The sequence below is a fragment of the Salmo salar genome, chromosome 01 (assembly GCF_965601325.2).
Source record: "Salmo salar chromosome 01, fSalSal1, whole genome shotgun sequence".
NCBI lineage: Eukaryota > Metazoa > Chordata > Actinopteri > Salmoniformes > Salmonidae > Salmo > Salmo salar.
This window is the reverse complement of record NC_138291.1, coordinates 156,235,452-156,256,581: the sequence shown is the minus strand read 5'-3', so window position 1 is coordinate 156,256,581 and position 21,130 is coordinate 156,235,452. Positions and strand designations below refer to the sequence as shown.

The window sequence follows — 21,130 nt, the reverse complement described above, 5'->3', positions numbered from 1 at the left end:
AGCAACTTGAATTGAATTGAGAGATGGAGGGAGAGTCTTCAGATGCAGCCAGGCTAATTAGCATTTTAATTAGGTATCTTCTGTTCAGCCCCCGACCCTCTACAACCCCAATCTGGCTGGCCAAGGCCCCTGGGGGCCACTTGTGCTGCGCTCCTCCTGCACACCTCCACTAAACACATGCTGACAGTCTCATATGTATGCTGTTGAAATGGTCCCCTCATTCTATACTATACCGGAGCATCATCAAACCACGACTCATCTAGGGCAGCATCTGTTAACATGCTGACAGTTTCACACCGGAACAAACTGTTAACAATCCCAAACACGGCATCAAAACTCATTAGTCTCCCCACTCCAAGGCCTAGATTCAATCAGATCAAGCGTTAACCGGCGATAGCCGACACCCGTACAGCTGATGTTTTGGTGGTGTCTGAGGTGCAACTGCGTTGGAGCTGTCCAATCAGTGAGCAGATACTCCTGATCATTGTCACATAGCCACACCTGTCCCGCTCGCGTTAGAAGTTCAGAAGAAGAAGGTGTAGGCTACATATGGGATTTCTCTTAATGCGACTCTGTGCAGCCAATGGGAATGTCCGCTTTAAGTATAACGCCAGGAGCCGCTTGTGGATTTGACAGCTCTAACGCAGTTCCACCTCTGGCACCGCCAAAACAACCACAGTGAGGATGTTGGCTAAAGAGGATCTGATAGAAAACAGCTCTAAAACTCTCCCTTCTTAATGAAAGCGCAATCTAGTGCAAAGCCAGCCCAGACCACCCTCTTCACCACCGCTTTGATATCCTCCCATCAGGTCGGAGATAACGGACAATGAAATGTGGCGCTGTGCACTTCAGGAGGAGTTTCATCCCTGGGGCTGTCACTATGTTAAACAACTGTATGAAGCTTCCCTCTATGGGCAAGTGGTGGTACTGTTAATGTCTGGCTTGTTAGTTTCTTCCTGCGTTTTCTATTTATTTAATGTATTCATGTGTGAATTGTGCTAAACTATTCCTCTCGTAGGACAACAAACGTGATTCTGATTCTGATACCTCTACCCAAACCCCAGCTCCTGTCTATCCCTGCTCCAGATCAGTATCATCTACCCCTGTCATCACAACCCTTCTCCCTGACCACAACCCTTCTCCCTGTCAACACAACCCTTCTCCCTGTCATCACAACCCTTCTCCCTGTCATCACAACCCTTCTCCCTGTCATCACAACCCTTCTCCCTGTCACCACAACCCTTCTCCCTGTCATCACAACCCTTCTCCCTGTCATTACAACCCTTCTCCCTGTCATTACAACCCTTCTCCCTGTCATCACAACCCTTCTCCCTGTCATCACAACCCTTCTCCCTGTCATCACAACCCTTCTCCCTGTCATCACAACCCTTCTCCCTGTCATCACAACCCTTCTCCCTGTCTTCACAACCCTTCTCCCTGTCACCACAACCCTTCTCCCTGTCATCACAACCCTTCTCCCTGACCACAACCCTTCTCCCTGTCATCACAACCCTTCTCCCTGTCAACACAACCCTTCTCCCTGTCATCACAACCCTTCTCCCTGTCATCACAACCCTTCTCCCTGTCATCACAACCCTTCTCCCTGTCATCACAACCCTTCTCCCTGTCTTCACAACCCTTCTCCCTGTCATCACAACCCTTCTCCCTGTCTTCCCAACCCTTCTCCCTGTCTTCACAACCCTTCTCCCTCTTCACAACCCTTCTCCCTGTCATCACAACCCTTCTCCCTGTCATCACAACCCTTCTCCCTGTCATCACAACCCTTCTCCCTGTCATCACAACCCTTCTCCCTGTCATCACAACCCTTCTCCCTCTTCACAACCCTTCTCCCTGACCACAACCCTTCTCCCTGTCATCACAACCCTTCTCCCTGTCATCACAACCCTTCTCCCTCTTCACAACCCTTCTCCCTGTCATCACAACCCTTCTCCCTGACCACAACCCTTCTCCCTGTCATCACAACCCTTCTCCCTGTCATCACAACCCTTCTCCCTGTCATCACAACCCTTCTCCGTCATCACAACCCTTCTCCGTCATCACAACCCTTCTCCGTCATCACAACCCTTCTCCCTGTCATCACAACCCTTCTCCCTGTCATTACAACCCTTCTCCGGCATCACAACCCTTCTCCCTGACCACAACCCTTCTCCATCATCACAACCCTTCTCCCTGTCATCACAACCCTTCTCCCTGTCTTCACAACCCTTCTCCCTGTCTTCACAACCCTTCTCCCTGTCATCACAACCCTTCTCCCTGTCATCACAACCCTTCTCCCTGTCATCACAACCCTTCTCCCTGTCATCACAACCCTTCTCCCTGTCATCACAACCCTTCTCCCTGTCATCACAACCCTTCTCCCTCTAATCACAACCCTTCTCCCTCTAATCACAACCCTTCTCCCTGTCATCACAACCCTTCTCCCTGTCAACACAACCCTTCTCCCTGACCACAACCCTTCTCCCTGTCATCACAACCCTTCTCCCTGACCACAACCCTTCTCCATGTCAACACAACCCTTCTCCCTGTCATCACAACCCTTCTCCCTGTCATCACAACCCTTCTCCCTGACCACAACCCTTCTCCATGTCAACACAACCCTTCTCCCTGACCACAACCCTTCCCCCTGTCATCACAACCCTTCTCCCTGTCATCACAACCCTTCTCCCTGACCACAACCCTTCTCCCTGTCATCACAACCCTTCTCCCTGTCATCACAACCCTTCTCCCTGACCACAACCCTTCTCCCTGTCATCACAACCCTTCTCCGTCATCACAACCCTTCTCCCTGTCATCACAACCCTTCTCCCTGTCATCACAACCCTTCTCCCTCACAACCCTTCTCCCTGTCATCACAACCCTTCTCCCTGTCATCACAACCCTTCTCCCTGTCATCACAACCCTTCTCCCTGTCATCACAACCCTTCTCCCTGTCATTACAACCCTTCTCCCTGACCACAACCCTTCTCCGTCATCACAACCCTTCTCCCTGTCATCACAACCCTTCTCCCTGTCATCACAACCCTTCTCCCTGTCACCACAACCCTTCTCCCTGTCACCACAACCCTTCTCCCTGTCACCACAACCCTTCTCCCTGTCATCACAACCCTTCTCCCTGTCACCACAACCCTTCTCCCTGTCACCACAACCCTTCTCCCTGTCATCACAACCCTTCTCCCTGTCATCACAACCCTTCTCCCTGTCATCACAACCCTTCTCCCTGTCATCACAACCCTTCTCCCTGTCATCACAACCCTTCTCCCTGTCATCACAACCCTTCTCCCTGTCATCACAACCCTTCTCCCTGTCATCACAACCCTTCTCCCTGTCATTACAACCCTTCTCCCTGACCACAACCCTTCTCCCTGTCATCACAACCCTTCTCCCTGTCATCACAACCCTTCTCCCTGTCATCACAACCCTTCTCCCTGTCAACACAACCCTTCTCCCTGTCATCACAACCCTTCTCCCTGTCATCACAACCCTTCTCCCTGTCATCACAACCCTTCTCCCTGACCACAACCCTTCTCCCTGTCATCACAACCCTTCTCCCTGTCATCACAACCCTTCTCCGTCATCACAACCCTTCTCCGTCATCACAACCCTTCTCCCTGTCATCACAACCCTTCTCCCTGTCATCACAACCCTTCTCCCTGTCATCACAACCCTTCTCCCTGTCATCACAACCCTTCTCCCTGACCACAACCACTACTATCTCTGGTTAACCTCTGTTCAACACAGACACTCAAGACAGCGTAAGAGTCGGTCTGAAAGCAGAGCTAACAACAGGATCACTGCTATTTTGACTTAGTCCTCAATAGTTTTCACTATTTGTGGGACCGATGCACTGGAAGTCTTGTCACTTAAGCATTCTCCGGAGTAGCCGATGATTGTGGACTAAAGGCTGAAGTAGCATCGTGTCACCGGGGAACGATAATGACCGGGCGTTCCTGTAAGACTGGAGATATCCCAAGTCGACTGTGTATGTGTCCAGAATGGCAACCTATTCCCTATATAGCGCACTACCCTATGGGCCCTGGTGAAATGTCGTGCAATATAAAGGGAACAGGGTGCCATTTGGCACGCATACTATACTTGTGTATATGTAACATAGTAGGGTAAAGCACACACACCCCAGGAATATTCTCACACACTAGCTAATGCACAATATAATGAGGCCATTGATTTCCATGCACTCCTTTCATGTATCCATGATCAATATTTGATGATCAGTGTGGTCTGGGCAGACAGAGCTGCACATGGGGATATGGTGGTAGGGGGCGTGTAAGAGGGGTGATGATGGGGTGCTGTAATGACCCCCCCATGTGCAGAGGGAGGAGCCTCATTATGAATATTTAATATAAACTCTCCCAGTCAGAGAGACGAGGCTCGTTATGGGGCATTACATGTCACACCAGCTGTCAATAAACTGACACCCTGTTGGGGCTCGGGGGCAGTATTGAGACATTTTGAAAAAAATATGTGCCCATTTTTAACTGCCTCCTACACCAACTCAGAAGCTAGGATATGCATATTATTAACACATTCGGATAGAAAACACTCTGAATTTTCTAAAACAGTTTGAATGGTGTCTGTAAGTATAACAAAACTCATATTGCAGGCAAAAACCTGTGAAAAATAGATCCAAAAAAATGTGCATTTTGTGACTGTACTATTTAGTGTCATTGTTTTATAGATACCATAGTGAGAAAGGATTCATTTCGCAACACCTACGGCTTCCACTAGATGTCAACGATCTTTATAAAGTTGTTTGAAGCGTCTATGATAAACAGAGAGCAAATTAGAATGCAAGGAAGTTGACATGTCATCACTTCATTTTTTTGCGCCTGCGCATAAATCTGAGAAGCGTGAGTTTGTCATCATTGTTTATCTAGACATAGGATAGGTTGTGTGAAAATATTACTGATGTTTAACGTTAAAAATGGACCAAAAGATTAATGCTAAACAACATTTGACATGTTTGAACGAACGTAAATAGATTATTTACTAGGTTTTTTTAGCTTTTCGCCGTGATTTTACACCCCCCCCACCACGTTTTGTGGGAGCATAATGAACGCTAAATACTTGGTGTTATTTGGACATAAATTATGAACTTTGTCAAAAGAAACCACATTTGTTCCGGACCTGGGAAATCCTGGCAGTGCCTTCTGATGGAGATAATCAAAGGTAAGGGGATATTTACAATGTTATTATCGATATTAGATGATGCTAACTGTATAGCATAGCTTATTGTTCTTAGCATAGCACCCCGTTTATTGCAAAATGTGATTTCCCAGTAAAGTTATTTTGAGATCTGGCCATTCGGTAGCAATTACGAGATGATAATATATTATTCTTTGAATGACAATATTATAATTTACCAATGTTTTCGAATAGTAATTTTGTTATGTTCACCGGAAGCATTTCAGAGAAGAAAAAAATCTGAATTTCACGCTACTGTAAAATGCTGTTTTTGGATATAAATATGAACTTGATGGAACAAAAAATGCATGTATTGTATAACATAATGTCCTAGGAGTGTCATCTGATGGAGATTGACAAAGGTTAGTGCATAATTCTAGCTGGTTTCTGCTTTTGGTGACGCCTGGCCTTGAATTGAAAATGGATGTTTGTACTTTTGTGGCTATGTACTGTCCTAACATAATCTAACTTTATGCTTTTGCCGTAAAGCCTCTTTGAAAATCGAACAATGTGGTTAGATTAAGGAGATGTTTATCTTTTAAATTGTGTAAAATAGTTGATTGTTTGAGAAATTGAAATTATTAGATTTTTGATGTTTTGAATTTCCAGCCTTGTTTGCAATCCCGACTCGGGGTTCATTGCTAACCTGTAGCCCCAACAGGTTAATTAATGTACCACAGTCTCTAGGGGGAAGATGTGGGGTTGGAGGGATGGAGATCCAGCACAGAGAGCAAACAGTAGGGTTCCTAATAGGCATGCGCAGGGGATTCTGTATTATTACCATATTTGGGCATAGGTTGTGTATGACACCGTATTAGATCATCCCATACAGCCCTGACAACGACTACCGGGTCGTTGTCAGGGCAGGGCAAGGTCAATCTACCAGTGTTGGGTTACTGATCAATGACGTAATACCATACCCTCAGCATAGACCTAGAATAACATAACGGTCCCAATTCTACCCTATGGCCCAAAGCCAAATCAGATAAAGCTCTGCTATAGTCTATTGATTAAGAACATCAACAACACAAAAATACAGCAGAGCTCTGGATCCGTATTCATAAAGCATCTCAGAATTGGAGTGCTGATCTAGGATCAGGTCCCCACTGTCAATGTAATCGTATTTGTTTATTACCGAAAAATCCCAAACTATCCCAGATCAGAACTGCTCCTCACCTCTCCCTTCTTGACAGTCATGGACTGGCGTCTGGGCGTGGTCTCCTCGTTGATGCTGGACAGGAAGTTCTGGGAGATGCGGAGCGCGTCCTGGAGCAGGGGATGGTCTGGGTGGCTGGAGGGCGTGTGCTTCAGCAGGTCCTACAGGCACACCCACAGACACATAGTTACCGTGTGTTACAGAGACAGTCTTTAAACACACCCACAGACACACAGTTACCGTGCGTTACAGAGACAGTCTTTAAACACACCCACAGACACACAGTTACCGTGCGTTACAGAGACAGTCTTTAAACACACCCACAGACACACAGTTACCGTGTGTTACAGAGACAGTCTTTAAACACACCCACAGACACACAGTTACCGTGTGTTACAGAGACAGTCTTTAAACACACCCACAGACACACAGTTACCGTGTGTTACAGAGACAGTCTTTAAACACACCCACAGACACACAGTTACCGTGTGTTACAGAGACAGTCTTTAAACACACCCACAGACACACACTTACCGTGTGTTACAGAGACAGTCTTTAAACACACCCACAGACACACAGTTACCGTGTGTTACAGAGACAGTCTTTAAACATCCTGAGTTGTGAGGTTCACAGAATTACCAGTACATACAAAAAGAGCAGGAGAATAAACAAAAAGCAAGCTTTGTGTTTTGGGGCTGCCTTATACTCACATGCAGTACCAGGGTGCTACGAGTAACTCTGTCCACTGGTTTGTACAGGAGAGCTTTGGGAGAGAAAGGAGAGACAGCAACATGAGCTACAACACAGCCCCACTAGGTCAGGGCACTATGACATGACACTAGTCAAATAACCAGTCTATTTTTCTGTGGCAGTGATTTAGTCTGTGTCATTAATGGTAGCCTATTCCTTATATAGTGCACGACTTTTGACCAGAGTAGTCAGAAGTATAGGACTATATAGGGTGCCATTTCAGACACATGTTAAATGTTCAGTTATACTGTTGGCTACTTACTCTCCAGAGAGTTCTTGGCTGACTGATCCTTCAAGTCCTTGGTGCTCCTCACCTTGAGGTTCTGTTAGGGACACAGAATGAGTGAACAGTGGACAACATTACACAGAGGAAAACCTGATGCTGATCAACATACAACCAACATGGTGCTGGCAAATGATAATAACAGCCTGGCCCCTTGATGTAGTGCTTCATGTCTTATAGTCTGTCCCAAATGGCACAGTATTCCCTATATATAGTGGTGCACTACTTCTGATCAGAGCCCTGCGGGCCTTGGTCAAAAGTAGTACACTATAAATGGAATAGGGTGCCATTTGGGATGCAGAGAGCCCAGCAGTAATGAGACAGACACACTCTCCTCAGCCTAACTCCTAACTCCTAATGCACCCAATAAACCATCATCAGCATTTTTCCACAGTCACGTTCAGATGGCAGAGAGACATGCATCATTACATATCCCATTAAAAACACTGAATGATTGATTCTCTGCCTCAAATCCAGTCACCATCTTAAAGGGAAACTTCAGGATTTTGGAAATGAGGCCCTTTATCTACCTCACCAGAGTCAGATGAAGTCGTGGATGAATAAGTTTTTTATTTGTGTGCAGTTTGAAGGAAGTTGGTAACTAGTGCTAGCGCAATTTCTAACTAGCGCAATCACTGGAAGTCTATAGTATCTGCTAGCAAGTCAGTTAAGAACAAATTCTTATTTTCAATGATGGCCTAGGAACAGTGGGTTAACTGCCTTGTTCAGGGGCAGAAGGACAGATTTTTACCTTGTCAGCTCAGGGATTCGATTTAGCAACCTTTCGGTTACTGGCCCAACGCTCTAACCACTAGGCTCCCTGCCTCTAACCACTAGGCTCCCTGCCTCTAACCACCAGGGTTCCTGCCTCTAACCACCAGGGTTCCTGCCTCTAACCACCAGGGTTCCTGCCTCTAACCACCAGGGTTCCTGCCTCTAACCACCAGGGTTCCTGCCTCTAACCACCATGGTTCCTGCCTCTAACCACCAGGGTTCCTGCCTCTAACCACCAGGGTTCCTGCCTCTAACCACCAGGGTTCCTGCCGCCAACATCCCGAAGTATCCCTTTAATGTTCACCGGTGGCTTTGGCACAATATTTTACGTACCAGCGGCCGTGACTACATACAGACTTTAGTCCAAAATATCTGTTTAAAATAAGCCCTTAAAAAAACTTCTAGTCAAGAGATCGTAGTGAAATTGAAATTTGATTATTTAATGCATTCACACCTGTAGCCTGATAAGCAATGAAGCGTTTCACCACGTGTAACCCCAGCTTCGTACATCATCGTCTAAACTGTTTCTCCTTGCCTTGGCATTATGCTTCTCTGTTCAGGCAATTACACTTCCTATCTGAGAGAGACGTTCTTCCACTAGCATGGCTGGGCCCTTAAAGCTCTGTTTTGGGGATAAATTAATATATTAGCCTGTCATGGTTCATCTGCACATAGGTAAGATGGAGTGCATTTCCGTACTCCAGGGTTTCTAACACTGGCCGCCGGGGACTCAGACAGCAACCAGAAACCCAAGAAAACATTACCCACCACCTCCCTCTGCATTGGTTCCACATCACTGCAGAACACACAGATTGCAGACACACAGGCAGGCAGGCAGGCAAAACAGTATAATAATACAATACAATTCAAGTGTGGTCTAATGGCAATCAGAGGCGTCATGCCCATAGGGGGCAGAATGACACAGGCCCCTCAGATTTGATTTGATTTTAACTGCCGGTGATAGGCAGGACTCACAGGAGGTATATTTGTAAATTGTATCAAGCTATGTAGCATACTGATTCCTTCTTGATTAATAAACCAAATTGAAATGTTTTGTTGTTTCTATGTAGTACTAGCCACGTAGAAATTGTATGAAGTTGGCTTTAGCGAGCCAGCTAGATAGGTTCCCAATCTCCCAACTAGCTACCAAGCCATTTCAGCTTAGAGTAACTTATCTAAGTATCTTAGCTGACATGCCTGCTGGCAAGGTTGCTAGATTTGAGAAAAGTAAGCAATTACTAAATGTACTGAAAAAGACTCACATTCCTTTCCATCTTTTACACAGGTTTTAGCAGAGATGCAGAGAAGCATATTTAGGGTCGCAGTTGTACTAAACTCCTAAGGAAAAATGCTAAATTCTCCACCGTCCATCTATCCATCCACACGTACTTCATGCCCCTCTAAAATAATGGGTTCATGACGCCCCTGAAGGCAATGATTGTGAAATTGTGTGGGTGGTGGCGGTGAAGGGGTTTGTGGGTAAAACAAATAGAATAAATCTGTTGAGTTTGATACCCCACTGTCCTCTTTACACGAGTAGATGTGAAATGTTCTCCCAACGATTTTCCCTGTGTGCTTAATGGCCCACTTTCACAGTCTCCAACCATCCTCTCTGTCTGTCTCTCTACGCAGCGTGGCAGAGTGACCTGGGGCTGGGACACAAAGCTGCTTCCTAAGAGCTGGAGAAAGAGCTACTTTCCTCTCAGGAGGAGAGAGCTTGAAGAGAAACATTTATTTTCAAGCTGTCACTTTGAGGATGTGGAAGACTGAGTGTGTTCATATACTGTTAGTGGAGGGATGTTTCTTCCTTTCCACCCATATCCCATCACCCCATTTCCAAAACAAGAGGTGTACCCCCTAGCCCCCATAGTCAAGATGAAATGACAAAACCTATCCAGTTTACTAGTCATTACCTCCTTTCTTCCATACCTCCCCCACTCGCTCCCTCCCTCCCTCCTTCTCTCACCTCCCTGTCCCCTGTCCTCCCATACCTCCTGTCTCCTCTCCTCCCTCCCTCACCTCCCTGTCCCCACTCCTCCCATACCTCAGTCTCCTCTCCTCCCTCCCTCCCTCCTTCCCTCACCTTCCTGTCCCCTCTCCTCCCATACCTCCCATACCTCCTCTCCTCCCTGTCCCCTCTCCTCCCATACCTCCCTGTCCCCTCTCCTCCCCGTCTCCTCTCCTCCCTCCCTCCCTCCTTCCCTCACCTCCCTGTCCCCTCTCCTCCCATACCTCCCTGTCCCCACTCCTCCCATACCTCCCTGTCCCCTCTCCTCTCCTCCCTCACCTCCCTGTCCCCTCTCCTCCCATACCTCCCTGTCCTCCCATACCTCCTGTCTCCTCTCCTCCCTCCCTCCCTCACCTCCCTGTCCCCTCTCCTCCCATACCTCACTGTCTCCTCTCCTCCCTCCCTCCCTCCCTCCTTCCCTCACCTCCTTGTCCCCTCTCCTCCCGTACCTCCCTGTCCCCTCTCCTCGCATACCTCCCTGTCCCCTCTCCTCCCATACCTCCCTGTCTCCTCTCCTCTCCTCCCTCCCTCCCTCCCTCCCTCCCTGTCCCCTCTCCTCCCATACCTCCCTGTCCCCTCTCCTCCCATACCTCCCTGTCCCCTCTCCTCCCATACCTCCCTGTCCCCTCTCCTCCCATACCTCCCTGTCTCCTTCCCTCCCTCCCTCCCTCCCTCCTTCCCTCACCTCCCTGTCCCCACTCCTCCCATACCTCCCTGTCCCCTCTCCTCTCCTCCCTCACCTCCCTGTCCCCTCTCCTCCCATACCTCCGCTCCTCCCTCCTTCCCTCACCTCCCTGTCCCCTCTCCTCCCATACCTCCCTGTCCCCACTCTTCCCATACCTCCCCGTCTCTTCTTCTCCTTCCCTCATCTCCCATACCTCCCTGTCTCCTCTCCTCCCTCCCTCCCTTCTTCCCTCACCTCCCAGTCTCCTCTCCCCCATCCCTCACCTCCCTGTCCCCTCTCCTCCCATACCTCCCTCCCTCCTTCCCTCCCATACCACCCCATCTACCTCCGTGCCAGTTCCCATTACCTCAGAGATTTCAGCGAACTGCGTGTTGGCCTGACAGCACTTCTCAGCCGTCTCCACGGCAACCTCGTAGTTGTCCACAAAGGCCCGATAAACTCCCAGCTGGCTGGCCTGTCGAACGGATGGGGAGGGTGCGAGAGAGGACAAAATACAAAAGCCACATTAAAATACAGTCACCACTTTCCATAGTCCATATTTACCAAAGTAGGCCTTCTGTTTGCATTGCTGTTTTGGGGGAAAGAAGGACATGTTGGCATAATCACAACAGGACAAATGGCAGCTACAACCCAACAGAGTTCACCATAATGAGTGGAGAAAAAAAAACTAAGTGTTTGGGACACAGTTCGACAGACGGGGCGATGTCATCATCGCCACAGGAAACACCAGCATTTCCGTGGCGCAGTCCCGGCCTACGGCTGTTGCCATGGTAGCGGCGGAGTGAAGGACTACGCTGGGGTGAGTAATGAGTGTCCTGGGTAACAGTTGCTGTAAAAACACATTTGAAAATCTCATTCAGCCGTCCTAACTCCTTGAAACTCTGCCCGTCAGTAACACTATCCATCTACTTAGCGCTCAACTGCCTAATCCATTCTCCTGAATACAAGCCTGACAGCAATGGATGAAGAGGGGGGTAGAGTGTGTAATGATGAAGAGGGGGGGTAGAGTGTGTAATGATGAGAGAGGGGGGGTAGAGTGTGTAATAATGAGAGAGGGGGGTAGAGTGTGTAATGATGAGAGAGGGGGGGTAGAGTGTGTAATAATGAGAGAGGGGGGTAGAGTGTGTAATGATGAAGAGGGGGGTAGAGTGTGTAATGATGAAGAGGGGGGTAGAGTGTGTAATGATGAAGAGGGGGGGGGTAGAGTGTGTAATGATGAAGAGGGGGGTTGAGTGTGTAATGATGAAGAGGGGGGGTGGAGTGTGTAATGATGAAGGGGGGGTTGAGTGTGTAATGATGAAGAGAGGGGGTAGAGTGTGTAATGATGAGAGAGGAGGGTAGAGTGTAATGATGAAGAGGGGGGTAGAGTGTGTAATGATGAAGAAGGGGGGTAGAGTGTGTAATGATGAAGAGGGGGGTAGAGTGTGTAATGATGAGAGAGGGGGCAACTGAGGCAAACGCAAAAATGTTTTACACACACACATGCACCCACCAACACATGTACGAACACACACACACAGCTACACACACAGCACCAAGGTAGCTTAGTGTGCCCCTGAAGAATAGTCTACAAGAACACAGTGCCCAGGACACAATATGCTTCTCTACTTCACCTTAGCACTGGTCCATCTGCACCTGCTCATGAATATCTCCAGTGCATTGTATGTAGATGACAGACAGCGGACTGACAGCGGGCTGCCAGAACCTGTTCCTCTCTTTACTTTCTAGCATCACCTATGAGCTCATCCCATTCCCACACATTATCATCCTGGTGTGACCCCTGACCTTTACAGTATTTCCTGTCCCCTGGTGGCATGCTGAGACAATCGATTTTGTCCCACAGTCAAAAGAAACCCACGTTTTTCCAGGAGCTGCTAGAAGTTGAGTCGGTAAGAAATTTTCCCCCACCAAGCAATCCTATCCCTACTGCGTCTGAGTCCTGCCCCAGGCCAGAATAAATCTGCACCACAGTGGACAGGAATTCAGAGCGTGACAATCCCACTATGGGCAGGGAGGAGCCGGAATGGCGGTAATAGCGCTGCAGACATGGAGCAGTTGGAGCCGTTCGACACACACAGTTGCTGGCTGGCTGTATGGTGACGTAAGATGACGAGTGAAACCGCATGGTTGGGATGCTTTTCTTATCTAGCACAGACTGGGAGGAAGGTGTCATCAACAGCACAAGAATGTACTCAGAACACGTACTGTGTGTTGGTGGACATATTGTATACTTTGTGTGCAAAGATGCTACAGTATTACTCTTGAAATTCACCATTCATATGCACCTATCCTAGATAAAGAAAATGTCAGTCTCCATGGTGTATTCATAGACCTATATAAGAAACAGCAGAGAGGACTGTACCATTAGGGGAAAACAGTACAGTGTATTATTTAGCCCCATTTTGGGGCTTTAAAGGAGTGTGAGAATACTTCTCTCTTGACACCCGCACTCATAACCTGTCATGAACCTTTTTTTCAGTTTTTTCCCCCCTTCTTTCTGGTAGTGATGAGCTGTTACTTTTCCTCCGGCTGACTGTCTGTTACAGACAGGGGAGACAGCTCTATCACAGAGACTCAGCCTAAATCTGCTAGCTGCTCCCCTCACCCACTCTCCTCCCTCCTCACCCACTCTCCTCCCGCCTCTCCTCTCTTCTCATCCTCTCTCGCTCCCCTCCTCCACCCTAAATGGCTGTCATGTAAGGAGAGTTTTCCTGCGGTGTTGGCGTCTTCTTGATGTCTGGCGAGAGGAATTGGGGGAAAGATGTATTTTGGTATGAGGGAGATAAAGAGATGAATAGAGAAAGACAGAACGAAAAAGAGAGATAGAGAGAGGAAGAACTAACAGGCTACTCCTCTATTGTAGCCTACAACCTGTGAATCCATATTGCTCCTCTTTCAACGCTCCTCTTTCAACGCTCGTCTGCTGGGAGACGCAAAACGCAGCCGTTGAAGCCACTGCTTATCACATAGCAGACACAGACAAGAGAGAAAAACGAACAATTCATAAATAAATGCGGAAAAGGATTCCGGCGTGTGCCGCCCTGACAGTATAACAGACAAATGAAATAGTCATTATTCAGGCCTCCGGGGAGAGCGGGCTTTGTGAAGATAATAGGAGGGAAGAGAGAGAGAAAAGTCCCCCATCGCTCAGTGTATGGCACTATGTATAGGCTGCTTCTTAGAGACAGAGAGCACACAGTGTAACATTAGTCTCAGAGCTCCCTGGGTAAAAAAGACAGCATTGTGACACTCTACTTCTTCATGTGCACTGTCCTCGTACACACAGCCCTCATGACAGGCTAGACTCAGGCTCTACTTCTGCAGTGGCTGCATGAGCATTAGGGGAATAAACAAGTGGTTAATTCAGGGTTAATTGACCCGTTGTGAACAGGATGAAATGGGCCCAGTCAGTACAGGTTTGGCTCTGGCCTCCGTGGCAGAAGCTCCCGGGTCAGGAGGAGAGGGGCTATTCCATCTGTCCCTAAAATAAGTTGCACCTCATGAGGTTGATCAATGTGATTTGATTTAGCATTTCTTCCATTCAGAGTACGGATGCTGCTGTGAGCTGTGACACGAAGCCACACTGAACCACAGGCAGACTGTATAATGCATAAAGGTCCTGTGTCATTCTGAATGAGGCTCATGATGTCATGTTGCCATGCAGCCAGGTCCAGGGAGGGACTCCTCTGTCATCCTGAGTCAGGCTCCAGGCTCCTACAGACACAGGGCAGGGGCGCATCCCAGGGATCTGGCTTATGACCTCACCTGTTTCTGGAAGAGGTCCCCCACGCGCTGGTGGTGGCTCCACTGCTGCACCCGGGGGAGCAGGCCGTCGTAGAACTCCTTGTGGACCTCGTAGAGCTCGGGCACTTTGAAGAAGATGGTCTCGATCTGGGGGATGGTCAGCACCGGCTGGGACGTGGTGGCTGCTGCCTTCAGAGGCTTCATAGGCTGAGAGAACAGGTGAGAGAGAGAGAGTTTGTACTGTGTGTGTACGTGTATGTGATACATAGAGCATTTATGGAAAGTCCTGTGTGTGTGTTCCAGTCTCTCACCAGTAGCAGTGCCTCGAGGTGGCTGAGGTAGGTCTCCTCGCTGGCTAGGATCCCAGACAGAACCCACTTCCTCATCTCCAGGCCTTTCTCTAGGTCCAACTCCGTCTGCAACAAACACATAGGAAACGACTATGAAAAAATGCACACACAAGTACTGTACAGACAATGCAAACAAAGCATGAGCATTAGTCTGATGACAACAACGTAGTGGGTAGAAAGAGGAGCTATACAGTGCCTTCAGAAAGTATTCATTCCCCTTGACTTATTCTACTTATTCTATTTTGTTGTGTTACAGCCGGAATTCAAAATGTATAAAAAATTTAAAAAACACAAAACCCCTACACACAAAACCCCATAATGACAAAGTGAAAACATGTTTTTAGAAATGTTTGCAAATTTAATGAAAAAGAAATACAGAAATATCTCATTTACAAAAGTTAGAATCACCTTTGGCAGTGACTACAGTCGTGAGTCTTTCTGGGTAAGTTTCTAAGAGCTTTGCAAACCTGGATTGTACAATATTTGCCCATTATTCTTTTGAAAATTCTTCATGCTCTGTCATATTGGTTGTTGATCATTGCTAGACAACCATTTTCAGTTCTTGCCATAGATGTTCAAGTAGATTTAAGTCAAAACTTTAATTTGGCCACTCAGGAACATTCATTGTCTTCTTGGTAAGCAACTCCAGTGTAGATTTGGCCTTGTGTTTTAGGCTATTGTCCTGCTGAAAGGTGAATTCATCTCCCAGTGTCTGGTGGAAAGCAGACTGAACCAGGTTTTCCTCTTGGATTTTGCCTGTGCTTCGCTCCATATAGAGAATGGTACTCAGTAATGTGTTGTATTGGATTTTCCCCAAACCTAACACTTCATATTAAGTACAAAAAGTGAATTGCTATATGACATTTTTTGCAGTATTACTTTAGTGCCTTGTTGTAAATAGGATGCATGCTTTTCAATATTTTAATTCTGTACAGGCTTCCTTCTTTTCACTCTGTCAATTATGTTAGTATTGTGGAGTAGCTACAATGTCGTTGATCCATCCTCAGTTTTCTCCTAGCACAGCCATTAAACTCTGTAACTGTTTTAAATTCACCCTGAGCGGTTTCCTTCCTCTCCGGCAACTGAGTTAGGAAGGATGCCTGTATCTTTGTAGTGACTGGGTGTATTGATACACCATCCAAAGTGTAATTAATAACTTCACCATGCTTAAAGGAATATTCACTGTCTGCCAACAGGTGTCCCTTCTTTGCGAGGTATTGGAAAACCTCCCTGGTCTTTGTGGTTAAATCTGTATTTGAAATTCACTGCTTGACTGAGGGGCCGTACAGATAATTGTATGTGTGGGGTACAGAGATGAGGTAGTCATTCAAAAATCATGTTAAACACTATTACTGCACACAGAGTGTGTCCATACAACATATTATGTGACTTGCAAAGCACATTTTTACTCCTTAACGTTAGGCTTGCCATAAACAAAGGGGTTGAATACTTATTGACTCAAGACATTTCAGCTTTAAATGTTTTATTATTTTGGAAAAATGTTGAAAAACATAATTCCACTTTGAATCTAATTTAATAATTTTTAAATTCAGGCTGTAACACAACAAAATGTGGAAAAGGTCAAGGGGTGTGACTACTTTCTGAAGGCACTGTAGTTAATAAACGCTGTGGTCTAAAATACAGGAAGCCTAGTGATTAAGAGCATTGGGCCAGTAACCGAAAGGCCGCTGGTCCGAATCCCCGAGTCGACAAGGTATAACATCTGTCGATGTGCCCTTGAGCAAGACAATTAACCCTAATTGCTCCTGTAAACGCAGCTTTGTTTTTAAAGAAGCCATTGTTCTCGCATTCTTCCAGGACAACCGAACCTCACTAGAGAGTAACAACATTCAACATGCGGCCGATGAAAATCTTTGGGCCGTCTAGCCTAACCAAGGAACCTAAAATAACTCTGGCAGTCAGTATTTCCCATGGGATGTAGGTTGGTCTCTTAAAATGGCCAAGACAGAGGACAGGCATGGCAGGAGGTGTAGCTAACCCTCAGGCTACAGGACAGAGGAGAGGAGAGACAGAGAGCAGAGCAGAGCAGGCCAGGTAGGGCCAGGTAGGCAGGCCCTCTCCTAGGTCTGGGATATCCAACCCAGACGTCTGGTTAACTAAGCTGAACTAAAGCTATCTCTATCCAGCTATTTCAGAGCACAACCTGGGGCTCCTTGGAAAGAGAGATACTGAGTGGAGGGAGGGAGGGGTAAACACAATGCTCCCTCAGGTATGGGGCCTCTGTCTGTCTGCGTGTGTGTGTCTGTTTCCCCATGCCAGACAGGCACTCTCCAAGGTGCCCTATATTGTCAGACAGTGAGAGAGAGTGAGTGGAAAAACTATTTATTTACAAATGCCATAGGAGAAATAATAAGTCCCCATGCAGAAATGCAGTCTGAAATGAATTACAGAATGTGATCATGTTCTGTGTGTGTGTTTAATGGGGGGGTAAATGAGCCTTAAACTCCTGCTTCCATGGCCACTGAACAGGTAGTGGAAGCAGCAGATGTCAGTAAGAGTCTCAGTGGAACTACAGGGGTCCCGACTCACTGATGGAATCCATTACCTAGAGGTCTGTGCTGTGGACTCCATTACCCATATGTCTGTGCTGTGCATCGCTCTGCTTCTTGGTTCTTATACAACAAGCCGTTTCTGCTTCCATACTAGAGGAGAGTGTTAGAAGAGAACAGCTACATGTCTGACAGATGACTGACCACCGATTTCACCTGAACAAGATCAACAGATTGAATGTAATATTTTTCTGATGTGCGTTGAATCTTTATCTAACCCTGTAGGCCAGACGGGGCGAAAGCCTGAGGGACGATAAAAGTGAATGAAAGAGAAAATGAATGTGAAACCTCTCAGAGATATAATGGGCCCAGCCAGCCCACGTTTCCATTGTGGAGGTGAGCTAGCGTGTATTCATTCATTGCTCAGCCCCAGACTCTCCTCCTCAGGGGGCCCATCGCATCTCCAGACTATCATCTTTTATTTATCGCCGTAGCAACAACTAATGAGCACCTCTCAGAATTGAGATGTGTAGAGACAGAGGGAGTCTGGTCCTGGGCCTATAACTCAGCTGATCACTCCAACACTCTGTGTGTCTGTGTGTCTGTGTGTGTGTGTGTGTGTGTGTGTGTGTGTGTGTGTGTGTGTGTGTGTGTGTGTGTGTGTGTGTGTGTGTGTGTGCCTGATTTAAAAAAAAAAGGGAAGTGTGTGTGCAGGCATCCATAGTAAAAAAAAATCTAGATGGGAAGCACCCAGCCAAAGTCAGTCTACAGTAACTGTGTGTACCTTGACTTCATGTATCATTCTCTAAACACAAATACCACATGGATGGATTCGTGGTCACTACTGATTTGTTTAAGTAGGTCTAAGTCTAATTGCTCTGTGGAAATACACCATAAGACATACCAACAGTTATTATCGTGTATGTAAGCAGATGGCCTAATAACTGAGGACATTGAGAGAAACGTTCAAAGCCAGGTAGGAGGCGATTGTGGGCGGCAAAGAGCATCTCGTTTTATATAACTCCTGTTCACTTTAATTTCTCATATTTCTTCTGAACGTCAACATCATCCTTCTCTATCCCTGAAGCGTTAATGAGACCGTATCTCTTCTCTCTCTCTTCTCTCTGTTCCCAAAACACTCGGTGTAATGTGAAATCTAAACATCTCTGAATAATCTTGTTTTCTAAAGGAGTGAGTTATAGTACTGTAATACTTTCCAAGACTCTGGGGGAGATAGCAGGATCAAACAGCAGTGACTCACTCTGATGACATCAAAATGCTGTGTGGGCGAGCTGCTGAACCCAGGGGGTATCAAGGACGGACGGAGGGGGGGTATAAAGGACGGACGGATGGGTGGTATCAAGGACGGACGGAGGGGGGTTATCAAGGACGGACGGATGGGTGGTATCAAGGACGGACGGAGGGGGGGTATCAAGGACGGACGGAGGGGGGTTATCAAGGACGGACGGATGGGTGGTATCAAGGACGGACGGAGGGGGGGTATCAAGGACGGACGGAGGGGGGGTATCAAGGACGGACGGAGGGGGGTTATCAAGGACGGACGGATGGGTGGTATCAAGGACGGACAGACGGACGGAGGGTTTAGTATCAAGAATGGACGGACGGATGGGTGGTATCAAGGACGGACGGATGGGTGGTATCAAGGACGGATGGACGGAGGGGGGGTATCAAGGACGGACGGACGGATGGGTGGTATCAAGGACGGATGGACGGAGGGGGGGTATCAAGGACGGACGGACGGATGGGTGGTATCAAGGATGGACGGATGGGTGGTATCAAGGACGGATGGACGGAGGGGGGGTATCAAGGACGGACGGACGGACGGGGTATCAAGGATGGACGGATGGGTGGTATCAAGGACGGATGGACGGAGGGGGGGGTATCAAGGAGGGACGGACGGAGGGGGGGGTATCAAGGAGGGACGGACGGAGGGGGGGGTATCAAGGAGGGACATCATTGCATTTTGGAGATGACTAATGAAAAACAACAGTGTGCACAAATCTGTCTATGTGTGGTGCTGCTGTGTGGATATTGAGTGTGATACGTTTAGCTGCCTAGTTACAAAAAAGGTTAAATAAATCCACACAAATAAACAAAACGAATAAAAAATAGCTGGAGCTCTCTCTCTGCTAACACTACAGTAACAGGTTTACTCAGGGAGTGGGTCTCTAAATACAGGAGTTTACTCAGGGAGTGGGACTCTAAATACAAGAGTTTACTCAGGGAGTGGGCCTCTAAATACAAGAGTTTACTCAGGGAGCGGGGCTCTAAATACAGGAGTTTACTCAGGGAGCGGACCTCTAAATACAAGAGTTTACTCAGGGAGCGGGCCTCTAAATACAAGAGTTTACTCAGGGAGCGGGCCTCTAAATACAAGAGTTTACTCAGGGAGTTGTCTCTAAATACAAGAGTTTACTCAGGGAGTGGGGCTCTAAATACAAGAGTTTACTCAGGGAGCGGGGCTCTAAATACAGGAGTTTACTCAGGGAGCGGGCCTCTAAATACAAGAGTTTACTCAGGGAGCGGGCCTCTAAATACAAGAGTTTACTCAGGGAGTGGGCCTCTAAATACAGGAGTTTACTCAGGGAGTGGGGCTCTAAATACAAGAGTTTACTCAGGGAGTGGGCCTCTAAATACAAGAGTTTACTCAGGGAGTGGGTCTCTAAATACAAGAGTTTACTCAGGGAGTGGGTCTCTAAATACAAGAGTTTACTCAGGGAGTGGGGCTCTAAATACAAGAGTTTACTCAGGGAGCGGGCCTCTAAATACAAGAGTTTACTCAGGGAGTGGGCCTCTAAATACAGGAGTTTACTCAGGGAGTGGGCCTCTAAATACAAGAGTTTACTCAGGGAGTGGGCCTCTAAATACAGGAGTTTACTCAGGGAGTGGGCCTCTAAATACAGGAGTTTACTCAGGGAGTGGGTCTCTAAATACAGGAGTTTACTCAGGGAGTGGGTCTCTAAATACAGGAGTTTACTCAGGGAGTGGGTCTCTAAATACAGGAGTTCACTCAGCAAATGTCACTCAATCCCTGCAATACCAAATCCATCACACTTTGTGGACAGTGAGAGTGTGTATGTGTGTGTGTGTGTGCGCCTGTGTATGCTTATTAAAACCGCCCAGGGACTCATCATTTATTGGCAGATTCAACCATCAATCAATTTGACAAGCACTCTGTCTGCTACTGAGGCGAGGCAGGGATGGGTCACAGGCCTTACTTTATTACCACTGATGTTATTATTTCCTCCAGGAGAGAGAGAATGCAGTACAGTGATGTGATTACTTCCTCCAGGAGAGAGACACTTGTCACAACCTGACCAGTAAAGGGGGTTATTTGTTATTGTAGTTTGGTCAGGGCGTGGCAGGGGGTGTTTGTTTTATGTGTTTCGGGGTTTTTGGTTTATGTTCTATGTTAGTATATTTCTATGTTTATTCTAGTGTGTCTATTTCTATGTTTAAGTTTCTTGGGTTGGCCTTCAATTGGAGACAGCTGTTCCTCGTTGCCTCTAATTGAAGGTCCTATTTAGTAGGGGTGTTTTTTCCTGTGTTTTGTGGGTGGTTGTTTCCTGTTTTGTGTATGTTGCACCTGACAGGACTGTTTACGGTCGTTTTGTTGTTTTGTTGATTTA

General features: G+C 47.2%; 1 protein-coding gene across 1 annotated transcript in view; it reads right to left on the bottom strand.

Moving 5' to 3' along the window:
- Positions 1 to 21,130, bottom strand: part of LOC106566295 (breakpoint cluster region protein) — a 129,360-nt gene that overhangs the window by 37,304 nt on the left and 70,926 nt on the right. The window contains exons 3-8 of the mRNA XM_014134192.3: positions 14,932 to 15,036; positions 14,642 to 14,827; positions 11,223 to 11,330; positions 7,389 to 7,449; positions 7,087 to 7,139; positions 6,397 to 6,537 (exon numbers count right to left, since the gene is read on the bottom strand). Coding sequence (XP_013989667.3) covers positions 6,397 to 6,537; positions 7,087 to 7,139; positions 7,389 to 7,449; positions 11,223 to 11,330; positions 14,642 to 14,827; positions 14,932 to 15,036 — 654 coding nt within the window. The remainder of the gene's footprint in view (positions 1 to 6,396; positions 6,538 to 7,086; positions 7,140 to 7,388; positions 7,450 to 11,222; positions 11,331 to 14,641; positions 14,828 to 14,931; positions 15,037 to 21,130) is intronic.